Source organism: Myotis brandtii, unplaced genomic scaffold, assembly GCF_000412655.1.
Source record: "Myotis brandtii unplaced genomic scaffold, ASM41265v1 scaffold115, whole genome shotgun sequence".
NCBI lineage: Eukaryota > Metazoa > Chordata > Mammalia > Chiroptera > Vespertilionidae > Myotis > Myotis brandtii.
The window spans coordinates 5,651,543-5,672,303 of record NW_005353967.1 but is presented as its reverse complement, the minus strand read 5'-3'; the positions used below and the strand labels follow the sequence as shown (position 1 = coordinate 5,672,303).

The 20,761-nt window shown below is 49.5% G+C and overlaps 1 protein-coding gene across 1 annotated transcript in view; it reads left to right on the top strand.

Moving 5' to 3' along the window:
• The window catches only part of NDUFS6 (NADH dehydrogenase (ubiquinone) Fe-S protein 6, 13kDa (NADH-coenzyme Q reductase)), a 37,212-nt gene that overhangs the window by 4,721 nt on the left and 11,730 nt on the right, over positions 1-20,761 (top strand). Inside the window, exon 2 of the mRNA XM_005858125.2 lies at positions 20,421-20,443. Coding sequence (XP_005858187.2) covers positions 20,421-20,443 — 23 coding nt within the window. The remainder of the gene's footprint in view (positions 1-20,420; positions 20,444-20,761) is intronic.

Genomic DNA, 20,761 nt, shown 5'->3' with positions numbered 1-20,761 from the left:
GTCCTGCCTTACAGCTGTGCCAGGAAAGTCCCACCGATTCTGCTGGGTTCATCGCTGGCAGTTTGCAGGGTGTGAAGCCACCACAAGGACGTGGAGGTATGCCGTGATGTCGAAAGAGAGCACGCGTGACATGGTTCACGGTGCGCTTCCCAGAGGTGCTGCCTCCGCGCCCCGCCCTGCACGTCCCTCACGATGGCAAGGCACCATGGCTGGGGCCTGTTCCCACCTTTACCTCTGGCCAGGCCCCCAACTGGAAGGAAGTGACATTGGGTGACTTTACAAAGCTAAGTCACCAAAAGCCATCCACTTTGGAGCCCAGGCCAACATGAAGAGACCGGGTAGGGGTTCTGGCCACAGCCCCGTTGAGGATCCGGGAGCCCAGCTTTCAGCACCGGGACCCAGCCACCTGCCCCCTCATCCTGCACACTGGCCAGCAAGCTGGGCGTGGTCACCTCTGCCCCGGTGCCCCGGGCATGGGAGACCGAGTTACAGCCACGACGTGGAATCCGTGCAGGCATTTGTGCGCGCTGCAGAAGGAAGCACTGGGAGACTAGGACCAAAGTCCGTGATGGTCTCCCGGGGGAGGGGCGAGTTTCCCAACACAGCCTGGTGTGTGCTGGCTCTGGAGTGATCTGCGCTTTGTACAGAAGAAGAAAAAACTTGAGCAAAAAGAAGAAAATGCAATCCTGAAAATGGAAAACAGGCTAACACAAAAGAACCTAATTATGTATCAAGTTGGTGACAAGACCCCGGGGAGGAAAGCATTATTTTCCAGTGACTTAACAACAGAGTGTTTTGACTGTTTATCTTCCCTGAGAAATATTGTAAGGAATTATTCTTAGGGGAGGAGCCAGGGAGACCTGCCAGATCTTCAGAAAGTGGGAGAGAGAAGTGGAAGGAGAGAGGAGAGGGAGATGGAGAGAGAGAGCACGTGAGCGGGACCATCTGGGGTGAGTGCTGACAGCCAGGGAAGCCGAAGCCCTGGGAGCCCCTTTCTCAGGGCATCCCCTCCCCTGCCCCCCATGCCTTCCCCTGTCCCCTGCAGCCCTGCAAAAGCTCCTTCCCCAGAATCCTGCCTTCTCCCTGGTGCCTGAGGTCCAGTCCCATCCCAGCACCCAGGGGGATCTGTGCAGAGCCTGTCCCATGTCTGTGCAAAATTTTAGAAAACACTCCCTAGCCCCCAGCAACCACCCCTTGAACCCCCTCCTCTTCCCAGTCTCCTCTGCCGTCCGGCCTCTGTCCTCCAGGTCTCAGGCTCCAGCCCGGCTTTGCCCTGGCTGCTCCTCCTGCCTGGTCTCTCTGCCCAGGTGTCTGTGGATCCCTTCTCCCCTCAGGCCTCCCTCTAGCAGTGGTTCTCAACCTTCTTAATGCCGCGACCCTTTAATACAGTTCCTCATGTTGTGGTGACCCCCAATTTCATTGTTACAAATTGAACATAATTAAAGCATAGTGATTAATCACAAAAACAATATGTAATTATATATGTGTTTTCCAATGGTCTTAGGGCGACCCCCGTGAAAGGGTCATTCAACCCCCAAAGGGGTCGCGACCCACAGGTTGAGAACCGCTGCAAGGGCGCCTTCCCAGGAGCCCTTCATGACTCCCCTGTTGACAGTGGAAAGTGCTCCCCCCCCCCCCCCCGGCATAGCACTCATCCTGGCCAGATTGACTATTTATTCCTCCCCACCCCTTCTAGAAAGGAAGAACTGGGAAGGCCAGATGCTCTGGTGTCCCGACCCTTAGGACTGGCCTGAGGGAACGCGGAGGAGACACAGGAGGGGTCAAAAAGCTGTGCCTCCTTCCTCCGTAGCTTTCCTGCCGGTCACAGAGGGAGATGGGGCAGCATTGCCACAGAGATGGGCCCCTTGCTTCTCCTGGCCCCTCATGCTGTGCTGTTCCCTGGAGGTCACTCGGCTTCCTGGTCGCTTTGGGACACACATCCCGTTCACGTGCAAACTGGTCTTTGCTGCTGACCACCCTCCTCCGTCCTGAAATGTCCGCTTTCATCACTGGACGGTTTGGCCCCAAATCAAACTAATACCCCAGGGAGGGAGGTCTTTGTTTTCTTAAAAAAAAGCCTGCTCCCTACCCTTGGTTTTGAGACCATGCGTCTGACCTAGCGATCTAAACTATTATGACAGTTTCTCACTCCATTTAATTTTCGTTTTGTTTTGTGTTAGTCGACATTTTAATTACCAGAGCAGTGTATGTTCACTGTAGCAAGTCAAACCATGTGGTGAGGGAGTTCCGTCTCCCTCCCCGTCCCCAGCCCGTGTCTCTGAGGTGCACCCCCAGAAACCCGCTGTTATTCTCCGAACCTTTCTCTACACGCGTGCACACACGCGCAGCTTAAATTGCACATCCCAGTGGCCTTTCTCTCTTCTTATTTTTAAACAAAAGCAGGACCCATTGTGTCCAGACCTCCCTTTGTCCTCTCAGTGCCCATCTCGCTGCTTCTCCGTCAACACCTCCTGCTGAAAGCTGACATGTTACAGAGCCTGTTGACAATGCCTGTGTGTACCTCCAAACTATAAAAACCCACAGCTTCACGGGTTTAAGCACACGTCTGGAGTGCTGGCTCCGTGCCAGCTCTGTTCAAATGCTTTATAGCAGTGGTTCTCAACCTGTGGGGTGCACCCCTTTGGGGGTCGAACGACCCTTTCACGGGGGTCGCCTAAATACATCCTGCATATCAGATATTTACATTACAATTCATATCAGTAGCAAAATTACAGTTATGAAGTAGCAACGAAAATAATTTTATGGTTGGGGGTCACCACAACGTGAGGAACTGTATTAAAGGGTTGCGGCATTAGGAAGGTTGAGAACCACTGCTCTACAGGAATGGAAGTTATTTCAAGAACTTTTCCAGTTTTTGCCAATATGAATACTGATCTAAGAGACACCCTGAAACGTGGATCATCCCACACGAATGCTCATGTTGCTGTATGATAATCTCCCAAATGTGGCTGCTGGGTAAAATAATACATCCACTTTCAATTTAGACACGTGGCCCCATAAACTTCTCAAAGGGTCGTTTCAACTCACGCCTTGGCCAGAAACACACAGGAGTGCAAACAGTGAGTTTTGTGTCGCTCTCCCTGAGGCGTGCTCTTTGTTTTTGGGGCTGTCTGGCTGCCCCGGGTGAGACCACGCATCTTTTCAGTCCTTATTTGGTGTTTGCCAGGGAGGCTGCGCAAACGGCTTGCTCTTATTCTTTGCTATTTTCCGGTTAGATTGCTTGTCTTGTTCTAAATAAGAAGTAAGAGGGTTTTGTATAGTAAGGAGATCAACCCTTTGTCTACCATATGATCTGCAAACAGTTTTCTCAGTCTCACTACTCTGTTTCTGTAAGGTGTCCTTGCCCTGCAAAGATACACAGCTCACCAAAATAAAAGGTACCTGATTTTCCTTAAAGGTTTTGGGTTTTCTGTTATAAATAACAAAGCTCTCCCAACTTCTGGTTATACAATATCATCTTAAAGTGTCCCTCCGATGATGTTACTGCTCTGCCTGCAATCTGTGTAACCTTTCAGCCAATGCATGTTACCCCGTAGACAGAGGTGCCGTCTGCATGTTCTGTCAGGTGGAAATCACCTCCCACGTCTCCCCTGCTGTGTTTCCCTGATCTGACCCTCAGCCTCAGTGCATAGGCACCTCAGGGACTTCAATACCCAACTTACTTCACCCTTGTTTGTCCTTGATCCAAGTCAAGCCAGAAGACTACGTATGTGGCAGGAGGACCCACTGGATGGTCAGGGGGAAGCCAGCCTCCCGCAAGCCCCTCAGACAATGTCCTCGATAGTAGGCATTGCTACCCCTTCTACAAGGGCTGCTGGTGGGAGCAGGGGGCACTCAGATAGCAAGAAAGCTGCCTGGGGTCATTTGGATCTTCCACTTTCCCTGGAGTCCCAGGGTATGGACAGGGCTGAAATGGAATTAGTGAGCTGGAAGCTGCCATTGAAGGGATCCCGTAGGACACACAGGCACAAGTAAGATGTAGTCGCTTAGCCCACAGTGTCAGCATTTCTCCAGGACTTACAGGAGAGGAAAAGAAAGTAGGGAGAGGATAATTGAATAAATCATAACAGTTCTCAGAGAGGAAAGAAACAAACGGTCAGCTTGGACTCACAGAGGGCTAAGGAGGTTAATGAAGGGAGAGCCGGTCTGAGGCCACCGTTAGGCTCTGGGCCAATCTCCCAAAGCTCAGAACACCAAGTGCAAGAGAAAACCCAGTATCTCCCGGAGGAAGTGAGCAGCTTATGATCAAAAGGAGGAAAACTAAATATGCATCAGACTCCTCACCAGTGACCCTGGACGCCAGAAAAATAGAGACTTTTGATGGGCAAGCTCAGCATGACTTAGTCAAATCAATCTCATCTTCGGCCTGTTTCTAGGTAACTTTCTTAGAAATATACTCAGACACGGCACAGAAGGACATGCATGCACACGCAAGAAAGATCAGAAGAACAAACACGCATCTGTCACTAGACATCACTTCTGAGGCCCAGGTGATTTGCTGGGGGTGTAAAGATGTGCTCTCACTTTTTATTAGATGAACTATATCTTTTAAATTTTATGTTGTGAATACAAACTATTAGTCATTTAAAAAACTCTCTAATAAATTCTGCCCCTTACTCTGCGGAGACTGAGACTAAGAAGGATGTGTATCTCCTCTGAAATCTAAGACAGCTGGGAAAGCAGCTCTCGGCCACATGGTGGGGCCCACGCGGAGCAGCCTCCTCCCCCCGCCCCCCCCCCCAGCTCAGCATGGCTGGGAAGCTGGTTCCTCTCCAGGACCCCCAAGGCGGAGTTGCCACAAGGACTTTACACACCTCCTGAATTAGAAGTTTGAGGTGCTTATTTTCTGCGTGTGGGCCTGTGACCACATTCCCAAGTGTGTTAGCAGGTTTCCCTTTTCCTAGTTCCCGTGTGGCTGATGAAGGGCATCCCAGGGAGTGGGTCCATGCCAGCTGCACAGCCGGCCTGCGGGCCTCCAGGCTCTGCTCTCCTTGGGCCTGGGGAGCTGTGTCCATTTCCTCTCTGCGATGGTCAAAGTGGACGTCAACTGTTCCAGAGTCTAATAGAAGGAGTGATTACAAAACTATCCTTTTCCTAATTTGGATTGTCAGGAATTGTACTGGGTCAACTAGAGTAAGGTGTGTGTGTGTGTGTGTATGTGTGTGTATGTCTACAGGCATGTTTGAGTGTCTGGGCATGCATATGTGCCTTTATGTGTATGTGTGTGTATGCAGGTAAGTGTATGTCTGGTGCATCTCGCTGTGGTGCATGTATGTGTCTGCATGTGCTGTGTGCATGTGTGTATTTGTGTATGCACACACTTGTATGTCTGTGTGCGCACACACTCACATGTTCCTGTGTGCTCTGTGTCACATGCTATTCCTCTTACCAGCGGTCTCTAGCTGTAGTCTCATTAAAACCCCCTGGGGAGGTTTTAGGAAACACCCAGCAGCCTAGATTCTGAGCACACTGCCCGGAATCTGCTGATCTGGGTCAGCCCAGGCCTGTGGCGCCCAGTGTGCTCTTGGTGTGGACTGGCCTGGCTTTGGCCTCACAGCTCATGCATGAGTCAGATCGGGGCCCATGCCACAGGGGTGGTGAATCCCTGGTGTCTTTATAAGTAACATTTCGTTGGAACTCGGTCTCTCTCATTCATCCACGAATTGTCTGTGGCTGCTTTGAAGCTACACAGCGAGTGGAGTAGCTGTGACAAAGACCGTGAGGCCTACAAAGCCAAAAATATCTGCTCTCTGGCCCTCTAAGAACAAGTTTGCTGCTCTCTCTCTCTGCACCCCTGTCCTGCCTGCTTCCCTCACCCCTGCCCCTGTATCAAAGGCTGCGGGGCCTGGTGAGGTCGGGGAGCCCAGGGAGAAGCCTGCAGCTCGCTAGGAGTGGGAACCTCTGCAAAAAAGAGTGACCTTATGCTGTTTATGTAAGGAGGGTCCTATGGTGGACATTTAATTATCCTAAGAAAGTGGTAAAACTCACAATCTTCACACATTCTGACAGCACTGTCAGCCCATTCTAACGACAGTGTGCTTATTTTGAGAAGTGCAAAGTCTTATTGAAAAGTATTAAAAATTAATATGAAGTTCAAATCTGAAAAAGGTTGTTCCATGTGGTCAGTAAATTCCACATTATTAAAACTCTTGAGAGTCTCCTTTATTTCCAAATATGGTTTTCATCCAGAATATGAACAGAGTGCTAACTCTTTACAAAATGTTATATATTTTTTAAGTTAAAAAAGTCCCTTCTTGTACAGGGTTTGGCAACAGAACAAAATGAAACCCCATCCGAATGAAATGTTTGACTGTGTTCAGTTCCATGAGAAGCCAGCAGAGCCAAGGGGACAGAGGTTCGGGGTGCGGGGGGATGAAAGCCACATTTGGTTTAATTTATAAGGACAGAAATCCAACCCAATGCATTTTCAAATTCATGAGATCCTAACACATAGATGTGGATGCAAACTCCATGTTGACTTCACAGCCTATACTACACCGCTGACTTAAAACCAGGACAACATGCACAGCTAAAGTGGTTTGGGAAAAGTAACACTAATTAGTAGAAGTCAGTGTAGGAACATGTTGAACTGAAAAAGGAGAACAAAATGGGTATCCCAGCAAGGTGGCCATGACAAGTGTGTCGGCCATGAAGTGACGTCTTGGGGAAGGCGTCCTGGAGCAGTTTCAAGGTGTTCCTCCCTCTTACAGCTTTAACGAAGTGTGAAACTGGCCAATGAGAACCTGCGCTAAGATAAGAACGTGGCTTTCACTTTTAGCAAGAGGGACCTGGATTTCTAGACTCCTCTGCCATTAAGAATGAATGAGCGTTTCCTCTTGTCCCAGTTGGGCCCCTCCTTCCATTGCTCACTTAAGCCAACACTCGGGGGGACAATGCCAGGCGCTGTGTTCTGATATCCTCACTTCAGCAAGTGGAATTCCAGCTTTAAGAGTTTGAGGACAGCAGGAGTCGGCTGGGGGTGAGCCCTGAGTGCCGGCGGGTGCCTGGTCACTGTGGAAATATGAACCATCACCCTGGGGGCCCACTGGGGCACATTTCTTGGTTTCCTGTGCTGTCCAGTGTGGGCATCAGACCAGCAGGAAGCCCCAGGGTAGGAAGGAGTGTTGCCATGGCTGGGAGGTCGCTCAGGCATTCGAAGGCCTGTCCCCTCGAAGGGTTATGAACAGAAGCAGAGAGTGGCTGGGAGGTCGCTCAGGCATTCGAAGGCCTGTCCCTCGAAGGGTTATGAACAGAAGCAGAAAGAGAGCTGGCTTTGAGTGGTCATTTCTTGCACAATTATTGATTAGGTAGGTGTTCCCCAAGACCTTTCTCTATTGAGGAAATCTGAGAGCGATTTCCCGTTTCCGCATCATATCACCAAGCTGCCTCCTCACCACACAGCAGGGGGTTGGGCACAGCTGACCATGAGTCCACAGTTAGCAGGCCGCACGTGGCGTTAGTGAGTAGAGATCAGCACAGACTCCCACTGACCAGATGCAACTATTTGGGAAATAGGCTCAGGTATTTACCTGTCACAACAGGGGTGGTTGTGACTCAGGTATGTACTTAGAAGTCAGAGTTGCAACCCTGGTTGCAGCTCTCATTTCGTCTCCCTGGAGACTTGTCTATTGGGCACGCTGAGAGCACGCTGAGTACCCTGTGTGTGTGGACTTGACCTCTGCATAGCAAACTCCACTCCCTGTATTTTGATGGGCAGGAAGTCAGGTGTAGCCTGACCAGAATGTGAGTGCTGCTGGGGTCTCAGGCCCGTCCGCCGGGGCATTTTCTTCCTGCCCGTGTTTCATTGAGGTTGCAGGCATGCAAGAAGCACTGCTTTTCTAGCCCGTTTTATTGTATGAGGACAGATCACCATCCTCCTGTGTGTTCCAGCCTGGCCTCGCAAATGGTTACATGGCAGCCACTCGACAGCTCTGAAAAGCTGTCGTTGTGGCCCAGCTGTCTCCTGCCTTCCCACCCATCTCCCTGACTGTAGAGATCTCTCTCTGGACCCAGCTTTTCTCTGCACAAGCATCTCTGCCTCTGTAGTGGTTGGCATTTCCAAGGCTTGCTGCTTCTTGAGGGCCTGTCACCTGGGGAATTTCCACAGAATCCTGAGTTACAGGCCTCGGGGCCACAGATGAGGGTGTCCATCTCGGAGCCTGGCTCTAATGGAAATCGATGGAGAACACCTGCCCCCACGAGCTGCTGTGAAACGGGCGGCAAGAAGGAACAGCGCCCCTTCTCAGGTGAAGGCTGTTTAGTTTAGAAAGTGGCCCTCATTCCCAAGGTGCCCGAGCAGCTGGAAGACGGGAGGGCGGCCGCGAGAAAGCCCATGTGTCCGTAGAGGGCAGTCTTGGTTTATGGAAGGGATGCTCAGGCCTAGACCACATTTGTTCTCACTTAGCAGAAAGATATGCCATAAATTTGCCATTACAACAAAATCAACATGTCTTTTTTATTAAGAATGTCATAGAGCCAATTATTTGTGTTTATGTCACAGCTGTGTATGTTATTCCTTTTGGAACAAACAACACCCCTGCTTAGCTGCAGCAAGAACATGTGTTGGTTTGAAATGAAACCGAGTGGCTGAAAGTCAAACATTCCTGGACAGTGTGGAAACGGTCGGTGTAGCCGATTCTGAACAGAAGAAAATGGAGACACAGCTGTGTTTGCCTCGTCTGGTTTCCCGACAGGAGAAGCGAATCCCGTGTGCAGACGTGGAGACGGTGGGAGGATTCTGTGTTCCCGCGGACATAGGCAGGAATCATGGGGTAGCGAGACCTGCCCTTCCCCCTCTCAGCCTTGGGATGAGAGTTCGTTCCCCACCTCCACTGTGACCACTGCCACCACCATGCCCCGCCTGGGCCGCCGCTTCAGGAAGTCAGGTGTAACCTGACCACAATGTGAGTCCGTGAGAGCAGGTGCTCTGCTGTTTCAGGGAGGTGCCCTTCCATTGAGAAACCGTATTAGACCCACCACCTGAACCGTCTTCTGGAGGAAGTTGTGTGCACAGAAACTATTATGAGTAAAGGGAAAGAACGTGCTTGTATTATAGGTGAAAATCTGCAAGACACTTGGGTTGCCTTTGGGGCGGGGGTGGGGCGGGGTGTGTTGTGGGGGGGGGGAGTGTCGTCCATGTCATCACCAGTACAAGAGAAGGCAGATCATTGGCAACACTGGGGCTGGGGACTCAGGTGTCATGCTTGCTGTTTATGATTATCTGCTGTGTTCTAAACGTTGTCCCTACTCTGCTGGGCGACTTGGCTTCTGAGTTCTTTGCCGAGGTCTGCAATCCAGAGGCTGTGGGATCACAGAGGACCACAAAGTCCAAACTGTCCCCACCCCCTCCTGTGAGAGTGTCCAGGACCGGCCTCACAAGGGGGGGGTCCCAAGAAATCCGGTGTGACTGTTGGAGCCCCACGTGCAGACTCGGAAGTTTTTCCCAAGCTGTTTGTGTTGGGTTGTTTGCAAAGTGCTGAGATAACTTGGAAAAAAACACAGAAGCTTTCCCATTATTTATCAATCCCCAAAACTCAATTTCTGTTCAATTCCACATGACCTCCCAAGGAATGGGGTTGACGAAGAACTTAAATCTCTTGTTCTCACAATCATCACTTTCCTCTTTATGTAGCCAGGTTAGAAGAAACAAGAGAACAATTTTAAGAACAAAGAAAACAATTCCTGATTGAACTGGAGATGAATTCCTAATTAAACCTGTTATGTTTCTAGATACATGATTAATTTACTCATATACATGAAATATAATATACTTGTAAATAGAATATGCAAAGTTAATTTAGCGTAGTATCGCTGAGAAACAGAAAGTCCTAGAGCTAAAAACAAATAGAAAAGATGGTGTTTTTTAGAATAGACTCCATGTTCTACACACAGAATTTGTTAATTAAAATTATAAAAAATCAGAGGGCTTCAAAAGGCGGCTTTATTTTTTTTTCTTCTGAAGCAGAGAAATGGGTATCCCAGTTTGGCTACAATGTTATTTTGGTTGGGAGAAAAAGAGATGAAAAATTCTTTATTAAAAAGCAGCAACACCAATGGAAATGAAATCTTGTAAAAACAGAAGCCACAGCTGGACTAACAGCTCGAGAGCCAAGTGGATATCTTCACCTACCGATGTGCACAAAGCTGCTCCTACCTGATGCTAATTCCCTTGGCTTTATGCAAAATTAAAAGGGTCCGTTGCGAGCTCCTCAGGACCCAGGGTTCTCAGGCGGTCAGGTGCAGGGAGGCCTGCATCCTTGTGTGGGCTGGGGTGAGGTGGTGGAGACACAGGAAGGACCCAGGGAAGATGCCCGAGGATCTGGGAAACACGCTGTGTTTTCTGCTGGTGCCCAACCATGTGTCTCCTGTCTCACAGGTGGTGGCAGAGGGGCTGCGCCCTGGCGGGTGGAGGTGGGTGGTAGCAGAGTCTGGGAAGGTGGTAGTGTGGGTTCCCATGGCCCATCCAGGTAGAAGCAGGGCCCTGCTTTGGTACAGGAAGCCCCATCAGCCCTGGGAGAGGCAAGGAGCAAGAAAGGATGACAGGAGCCAGGGAGGGAGAAAGCATGTGTAGATGAGGGAGCTGTGCTTAGGGCTTAGGGTGTCAGGAGAAATCCTGACCCCGCCATTGCTTGTCTAGGATCTGTTCAGACACATGGAGAGCTGGCTAGAAAGCTGGAGGTCCCAGAAAGCCCAGTTTGTCTAGAGAGGAGGACAGGACCAGAAGCCTGCCCCTCAGCAGCCGCACAGGGTCCAGACCAAAGCTGGCCCCTTGGTGCGGGGGTCACTGAGTTCTCTGTCGAAATGGGAGCTGCAGTCCTCAAAGGCTCACCTGCCAAATGGGAAAGTCTGGTGGAGTGGGATTTGCATGGAAACAAGGCAAAGGTGCTGAGTGGACGAGTCAAGGTTGGCTCAAGGGCATGGCAAAAAGCGGCAGCTGCCCGGGTCCTGATATGTCGGGCAAGGGTGGCTCTGCTGTCCCCTGGCTGCCCCCAGGCTCTGGCGATCACCTCTCAGCCAGGGCACCTGACTCCCTCGGAGAATCTTGAGGTATCCAGTGGGGAGAACAAGGCATGGGGCCCCCCTACCACAACCATACAAACTCATTCTGGGCAGAGATCACATGTGGGCAAGTGATTACCTCCTGGAGTTATTCTTCATGGAGCTCGTACCCATTGGCCACCATAGGGCTCCATGACCACACGTAGCTGAGGGCTTCACTAGGGCAATTTAGTTCCAACGAGGGCACAGTTCTGTTCCAGCTCCCACAGCTGAGCCTGCGGCTGATGTGGAGGGTGGGAGCAGAGACCTCATACTCTTGGTGGCTGGACGCTCCCTGAGGCCTCAGTCCTCTATCCCTGCCTCTCCACCCAGCACAGACAGCTCAAAGTAAGACCCCTGCTGAGGACGTGGAGAAATTGGAGCCCTCAGACATGGCAGGTGGGAGTGTAAAATGGGGCAGCTGCTGCAGAAAACAGCCTGGTGGGTCCTCAAAAGATGAAACAGGGCAAGAGAACCGGCAAGGGAAAACATATCACCAAAAGTCTGGTAAGAGATTTAGAAGACAGAAATGAAAAGATCTCTCTCTCTCCCCACAAAATGGAAACTGAAATAATGGAGACAAAAAAGTGAGAAAACAATAGGTATAACAGCCTATCAAAGAATACACAACATACATGTAATGGCGTATCTAAAGAGTAAACTAACACAATGGAACAGAACTCATATTTAAAACTATGATTGAAGAAATATAAGGAAGTTCAATTCTACATACATATTGAAAGATGTTATCATGTACCTAAGGAAATGGACTTGGAACACTAAAAACCACATCAAATATAAAATTGTTGGGATGCAACTAAAGTAGCTTTTACAGGGAAATTTATAAGTTTAACACCAAAATCAGACATAAAGAAAAGTATAACATTAGTTATCTTTGCTTCCTCCTTAAGAAGCTAGTAAAAGAAGAATATTAAGGTCAAAGTAAGAAAAAATAATAAAAATAGAAAGAACAATCAATGAAATATAAAACAATGAAGAAAAATCTACAAAAACATTTACAAAGCCAGAGTTTGTTCTTTGGAAAGATAATAAAATTTATAAATCTTTGCCCTGGCTGGGTGGTTCAGTTGGTTGGAGCATCGTCCCATACACCAAAAAGTTGCAGGTTTGATGCCTAGTTGAGGCCCATACGGGGGGCAACCGATCAATGTTTCACTCTCAAATCAAGGTTTTTCTCTCTCTCTCCCTTCCTCTCTCTCTAAACATTAATAACAAAAAACCACATATCTTTGGGTGAGGATTTTAAAAAAATCATTATAAGCCTTTAACAACACAGATACAGGTCACATTGCTTCTTTTCTTTTATGTTTCACAAAATCCTCATGGAGTCTTTCTAGAATTAAGTTCGAAAAATTGTCCTGGGCTTGGACCACAGGGGCTTGCTCTGTTTTTGGCACATCAGGTGTCCAGGATCTAGTAGTAGCCCCCATTCCAAGAGTAGTAGCCATTTCCACAGCCCTGTGGGTTTTCCCAACAGCCCACCCACCCAGGCCTGCCTGGGGAGGGGCTTCAGCTCATGGGTCTCCACCTCTGAGACCTTGAGGGAGGCCTTATTCTTTTCCTGGGATTTATTGTCAACTGCTGTGGCAATACAGACAGTGGTCACTCCTACTCCCTCTTGGTTCCTTCTCTCCTCTGCCCCCACTTCTGGACGCATGTGGGTGGGACAAGGTGGGCAATGCCATCTGTAAGGACTTCTCCTCTAGAGCCTCTGAGCACATACAACCATCTCCTCCAGGTCTCTCCTGGGGAGCAGTGGACACGGAGCCCACCGTGAACATAGGCCTCACCAAGCAGGAGGCAGAAAGACAGCCCCAACCACACTGAAGACCAAGGTCTGTCCGCTGCTGTCTGTCCCAAGAGAGCGCTTTGTCCCTGAGTGGGCAAGTGCATGTGTGTACACATGTATAGGTGTGTGTACATGTGCAAGTGTATGCATGCATGTGCATGTACATAGCGTTTGCCTGCCCGCATGTGTGTATGTGGTGCATGCAAGATGCACACATGTGTGCATGTGTGATATGTGCATGTGTGCAGGATGCATGCATGCGTTGATGTGTATGTGATGTGTGCACATGGGTGTGGGTGCATATGTGCACATACATGGGTATATGTGTGTGTGGTGTGCATGCACTGGGTGCTATTTGTATGTATTTTCCCAGGAGAAGCTTGGGACCAGCCCTTGTCCCCTATTCTGAGAAACCATCCTCTGGGGTCTAGGAGCAGGATGTTGGCTCCCATTCCCTAAGCCCTGGGGGTGCCTGTGTTCCCCAGACACGAAGACAAATGAGGCCTCCTGCGCTGGGGTAACCAATTCCCCACATGGACTTGTTTGGTTCTAATGAGTGGCTTTTCCTAAAGAGAAGCAGCAGTAACAGCAGGAACGTGAGTGGGTTCTGTAAACTTGTAATCACATGTGTCAAACACCGCGCGGCGTTTCCCCTGTAAAATGGTAGCAGTGGGCAGGCACACCGAGGGGACGCAGGAGACGCCGTTGCCTCTGACAGAAGTTAATTGTAAACTCAGTGTCCCTGAAAGGAAAGCGGGGACCGTTTTCACATGTCTGTCATGTGTCCTTGGAGGACACAAAACAAATATGTTTTCTAACACGCGACACCAGCATTACTCTGGTGGCCTCAGGCTATGTGCCATTTCCAGTCTGAGAGCTGGAGGAGGGGCCTCAGCTCTGCACTAGCAGGGACACAGTCAGGCTAGTGGCAACTGCGCGGAGCAGGTGCTGCGGGGGAAGTGGGATAGGGCGCCAGGGCCTGATGTCCCCCCACACACACACACTTGTCCCTCACACACACTCGCCGGGGAGGACAAGTCTGGGCAGCGAGCAGTGGCCATGCCTGAGACAGTAAGTGAGCCTGAGACAGTAGGTGACTGGCACGTGTGTGCAAAGCCCTTGCCAGAAGCTCGTCCCAGTGCTTCTGGATCAGGCGTCGTTACAGGCTCCCCAGAGATGTGTGTGTGTGTGTGTGTGTGTGTGCGTGCGTGCGTGCGTGCGTGCGTGTGTGTGTGTGTGTGTGTGTGTGTTGGAGGGAAGTGCCATAGAAAGACACGAGGGCAGTTTATCAGTGGTCTACTTCCCCGAAAGACCCACCACAGCCCAGTTTGTGCAAAAGCAAACAGTGCCACCAGAGCAGCCACCCCCTTAGGGCTGGGGCCCTGACACTGGGGGACAGCCCCTCCTACAAATCTGGAGAAAGCCATGAACCTCCCTCTGGAAGGCGAATATGGAAAGCCAACATTGCATCAAGTTCAGGGTGACAGGACTTGGGTTCTAGAAGGCACAGCGGCGTTGGCCTGAGGGCATCTGGGGACCCCTTCTGGCCCCTATTTCATGCTCCCCAGGTCCCCTCCCAAAGGCCAGAGGCTGCTCAACACTGGGTGACCGCCGCTCCAACTTTGCCTCCGGCATTTCCATTTTGGTGTTTCTGGCTCGCTGGCATGTCCTGCGCTTTTCAGAAGAAGCTCTGTTCCCGAGAGGGGCCATGGTGTGGAACTGTTGCCCGGGTGAGAGGTAGCGCTGATTATATTTAAACTTGGGGGTTTCCTCTCTTCCTAGAAATGCATGTCAATTTGCTGGCCTTGGGGCCAAACACCAGGATCTCTAAGCTCAGAGTGCCCCCGTGGTCATTGCCTGGGACACATTGGGGCCTTCTGGACAGGAGTACAGCAAGAGGCCCCTTGGACCCTGGTCCTCACTGGTCTCCAGCTGCTCCCCCACCCAAACCCAATCCCAATCTAGAGGGAAAGGTGGCCTGGAGCCTGGGTACACCTCCAGCCCTAGGTGTACCCTGGGCCCTGGCATGGGGAGCCCCCACTGAATGCACCAGTCCCACAGGGGGTATCAGAGCTGAGAGGGCCCCAGGCCAGGCATGCTGCTCCTTCCACGCTCTGTCAGGGGCCCCAAGCACAGGTCTCTGAGGCCTCCTGGACTTTCTGCTGCAGCTGGGAGGGAGTCGGGAGCTGGAACCTAAACTGCATCCACCGCTCCCTCAGCAGGAGCCCAGGACCTTCCCACAACAACATTCTGGGTCTCTGGCCTCCCCCTCCTTCTTTCCCAGGTGGTGGGCCTTTCAACCAGCCCCTACCCACCCCTCCCTGCCCAGTACCTCTGATATTCCTCACACACACTGGTTCCCAGAGGGATGACATCTGTCCCTCTCTCCCTCTCTCTCTCACACACATGTGCACACATACCACAATCCACACAACACACATGTACACATACAAACACACCACATATGTACAACATAGTGCACACCCACATGTGTGCACACATACTGCACTCACTAAACACACACATGCACATACCACACGGGCATGCAGACATCATACAGATGCGTGCACACACACAGACACACACCACAAACATATGCCACATGTTTGCACACTGTGTGTGTGTGTGTGTGTGTGTATATATAATATACAGGTGCATATAGCACAAAGAGCATGCAGGCATCATATAGATGCACAAACACATACATGCACACACACCACATACATGCATCACATGTGTACACACACCACACATACACTCTCTGCCCTCCTACAGGAGACCCAGTGGGTCCCTGCTAGCTTGCTCTCTTCATTTAGGATTGGCCCTCCTCTTGGGGTGACCCTGTCTCTGAAGTCTCTAAGGGACTACTATGAGTAGGTAATCTGCACCCGGTACTCTGAAAGGTTCCTAGAGAGGCCACAGGGGCTCTGAGTAACTCTGCGTGTAAGAACATATGCTTTATGACGAGGTTTTCAAAACAGTTATCCTGTTTGTAGGTCGCTCTGTGTCACCCTCGTCCAATGTGAGAAAGGGCGGGTTCATGGGGCCAGATGACTTATTAATGAGGAATTTGAGGTCTTTGGAGTGGCTTTTGTGAGTCAGGGGCTCTGAGTTTGCCCAGGTGTGCCTGTTCCACGAGTTAACTCACTCACCTATAAATAACAGCGGTGACAGGTCCCCTGTCAGCACCCGCTGATGAACAGTCCCCTCTCCCACCATTACAGCCTTGTGACTGTGGGAAAATTAATTTAAGTGGTAGTTAATTTCTAATGAATTCCACCCAAGCGGTTAATATGGTCCCTTGGTGTTATGGTAACCTTCACGGATCATTGCATTATGTAAATAAATCCTACTTTATGCTGGTTTATTAAAAAAGAGCGCAATTGGGGAGTCCGGCTAAATCTCACCTACTCATGCACATAGCAAACATTCGACAGGAAAACCTTCAAGGGGGAAGACATAAAGACTCCAGGACATTTCCTGGAATGCTGAGCTCCTCACTTTCAACCAGTTGACTAAACATCCCACTTTCACTGCTCTGGATAAATATCTCCAAATTTGTCTTGTATTTCAAGGAGAAGAGGAGAATTTTTACCTTAAAACCCATGTGAATTTCAAAACAAACTTTAAGGAGCATCATCCCTGAAACCTGGATTCTGAGGACAAGCCAAGGTGGGCTTTCCATGGGGGCCAGGCCAGGAGGGTAAGGCTAGGTAGATGGTCAAGGGTGAACAGGGGGAGAAAACCACTTAGCCAGGAGATGGGTCTAGGGCAGGGGTGGGCAAACTTTTTGACTCGAGGGCCACAATGGGTTCTTAAACTGGACCGGAGGGCCAGAACAAAAGCATGGATGGAGTGTTTGTGTGAACTAATATAAATTCAAAGTAAACATCATTACATAAAAGGGTACGGTCTTTTTTTTTTTTAGTTTTATTCATTTCAAACGGGCCAGATCCGGCCCGCGGGCCGTAGTTTGCCCACGGCTGCTCTAGGGGCACAGGCGTGAGTGAGGCCTTGGAGGGAGGACAGGGTGTGGGTGCTTCCTCAAGTTCAAGTGCGTGGAGATGGACTCATTTGCTGACCATCCAGGACTGGTCTGTGTACAGAAGTGGCATGAGGCTCAGATCAGAACCTGATGAGGGCAGTATGCAGTCTATACCCCAAGGATGTTCTGAATTTACTCAGTGGGCTCAGGATGACCTGTGTGTGCTTCTTAGCCTGGGCGGCTATATCAAAACACCACAGAGAGGGCTTAAACAACACACATTTATTTTTCACAGATCTGGAAGCTGGACATTCAGAGCAAAGTGCAGTGGATTTGGTTTCTGGTGAGGCCTGTTCTGGGCTGGCAGACAGCTCCCGTCTGGCTATGTCCTCACATAGGAAAGAACATGTGCTCTGGTGTCTCTCTACACAGGGGCCCTATCCACACCAGACCAGGGCTCACACCTCATCACCTCATGTAAACGGAGTCACCTCCCATTGGAGGTTAGGGCTTCCACATGGGAATTTGGGAGATGCACACATTCAATTCCATAGCACTGTGCATGCAACGAACCCTTCCAACCTCTTAACTCGCACTTGGTTCATGCGTCTGGGGTTGGCTGGACTCAGCAGGGTGGTTCTTGTTGGGGTCTTCCATACAGTGGCCATCAGATAGTGACTGTGGCCAGATCACCTCAAAGGCCTTTTCCTTTCATACCTGGCATCTGACAGGAAAGACCTACACCTGGGCTCCTTGGGCCTCTCTCCCTCTAAATGGCCTCTCCATGTGGTGGCCTCAGGGTCACCAAACCTCTTACACTGCCACTGAAGGCTACCAGGACTAACACCCAGAACCTGCAGAAGGTGTATCATTGTTTGAAAGCAAGATAGAGGCTCTGACCAGAATCCCCACACTGGCACATCCCAATTTCAGACAACCAGCCTCTAGGACTCTGAGCAATAAATGTCTGTTGTTTATAAGCCACTAGTCTGTGGTATCATAATAGTAAAAGGCCAAGAGGCATCACGACTGAAACGACCAAACAACCGGTCACCATGAGGCACCTCTTGGGCCCTCCCCCCATCCCCCCATCCCCCACTCAGGCACCGGCAGCGTCTGTGGAGTGTGCGAGGCATTGCAGGGTGGTGGACATGGCCCTGATGGCAGGCTAGGCCTAGGGGACCCTACACGCGCATGTTTTAATCGTGTACTGGGCCTCTAGTTGGTTATAATAGTCTGGATGGACTAAGACAGGGTTCTCCAGAGAAACAACCAACAGGATGTATTTTAAGCAATTGGCTCACATGATTTTGGGAAGCAGGTAACTGCGGCTTGGAGCCTCTTTCTCAGCCATGTCCTCATCGTGGGGCACAATGGGCGGTGTTTCTCCTCCTTCCTTCACAGGTAGGGGCAGCATCTGGCAAGAAGGTGAACTCCCTGGTGAATCTGGGAGAGTTGCTTAAAAGGATAAGAGGGACCAGGGGCATCATTGGTTTATCCTCTAGCTCAGGGGTGGGCAAACTTTTTGACTCGAGGGCCACAATGGGTTCTTAAACTGGACCGGAGGGCCGGAACAAAAGCATGGATGGAGTGTTTGTGTGAACTAATACAAATTCAAAGTAAACATCATTACATAAAAGGGTACGGTCTTTTTTTTTTTTAGTTTTATTCATTTCAAACGGGCCGGATCCGGCCCGCGGGCCGTAGTTTGCCCACGGCTGCTCTAGCTCTTTTCTGTCTGATTGCCTGGAATGTTGGCTCCACCACCATTTTGTGCCATGAGGTTGCCAGGAGACTGGAAACCAAGCACCAAGAATTGGCAGTGATGGAGAGGATAGAGGCTGGGAAACCCCAACACTGAGTGCCTGCTGATGTCTTTCCTTGGTGTAAGTGGGCAACACACTGCATATTTTGCTTAAACCGCTGCTATTTCCAGCCCCACCTCTTGCATTAGACACAATATGAGGCATGTCATCAGGTGATCAGGCAGGGCTATCTTCATGCATGAATCCATATATATAGCATGTATTTTGCACAGAACATGATACAAAATTAAGCTTAATAACTATTGAAGTGAATGGATAAATAAATGAAGAATCAGAGTATGACTGACTTGCCAGAGAAGACTCCTTTACCCTAGACCCAACAATGTGTTAGATAATTAAACTGATAGAAGTTGTAAGTGAAAAACTATGGCTTCACTTTAGAATAGATGATTATATGTTATTAGCACTAAAAGAACAATTATACCTTTAAACAGAAATCTGAGGAGAAAGCCTCACTCTGAGGATGAAGTGCTTGAATTTCTGCACAGCAATTCATGTTGTTTCGTATAATGGCATCACTATGTAAGGAAAAACACACTTCACTTTCTGAGGAAAAGACAATGAATCTTTCATGGTGCGGTCAGAGGAGGAAATCTGTCTGTACCCCACACGTGGGAGCTGCTTGGCTGGGCCCCTGAGGCTCGCAAGGACTAGCTTCCTGACAGCTTTGTTCTGCATATCAACACAGCCAAAGTCAATTTCTCATGCAATGCAAAACAGCTCTCTTTGTTCTGTAAATTACTCATTTTTTCCCATGCTTTTTAAACAGAAAAATGACAAGTAGGAACTTGGAGAAAAAAAAACAACTAGCCTCTAATTGGGAATTTCAACCACTAGTTACAAAATAGAACAAAATGCTTTATAAATCCAAAAAGGAAAAATAAAAAATTCATATAGATGCAGAAAAATGCCCTAAGAAGTGATGCCCACAATATCAAATACCAGCTTGTTGAAGAAGTCAGGGCAGAGTGGCCTGGGAAAAGCAGATGCCCTGTGGTTGCTGGCATGAGACATCGCCCAGATGTGTTCCAGGTTTAGGCTAGTTGTACAAATGGGGACAGGAATGGAGTCACAGGGACTCACCTAAAGAGTCACAGAACATGACTGAATGGGTATTTTGGGGGCTGATGATCCTGTATGCTTCTCGGGAGAGAAATTGGATCTGGGGTTCAGGAGGAAGACTTCCACTGCATTTTCAACAAAATGAATACATTATTAACAAAAATTTAAATTGATATTATTTTCAAAAAAATTCCGTACCACTTGTAGTGGGTTGAATAGTGCCCCCTCCCCCAAATTTACATCTCATAATATGACCTTATTTGGAAGTAGGGCCTTTGCCGATGTTATTAAGGATCTTGAGATGAGATGGCCCTGGGTTGGGGAGGGAATACCTTTCTGTTGCTTTAAGCCACAGGTCTGATAATTTGTTGCAGCAGCCACAGGAAAATAATACACCACTTTTTTTTTCTTTCCTAAATGATCTTGGTCTCTAGTAAAGAAGTCCACTTGAAATACAATTGATAAAATGAGTTAATTTCTTCCTTGCTTTCCATCTTAAGTTTGTACCAACTAGTAAATATTTTAAATTTCTCATGCCATTGGGTCTTGTTGCAACCACTCACCTACTACCTGGCTGCTGTGGAGGCACAATCTACACTAATAAAAGAGAAACATGGTAATTGGCGTACGACCGCTACCCTTTTCATTGGCTAATCAGTGAGTATATGCAAATTAACTGTCAGCCAAGATGGCGGCCGGCAGCCAGGCACTGAAGCGAGCAGGGAGGCTTGCTTGCTGCAGACTCCAACGTTCCCCGCCTCACTTGCCAGCCTCTCAGTTGCAACTCTAAGCAACTATATACTATGTTGCAAATAAGAAGGTAAACAAACCCCCAGAAAACAGCCGGACTGAAACCCAGCCGGACCGAAACATTGTATCCATGTTTTCAGCAGCGAGGCCTCAGAGCTAAAGCTGGCCCAGAAAAAAAAAAAAAAATGAAAACAAGGAGCGGTTGGAAGCTTTAGTCACTCGCCAGCCGGAAAACAGCCCTCAGCCCCTCACCCAGACTGACCAGGCACC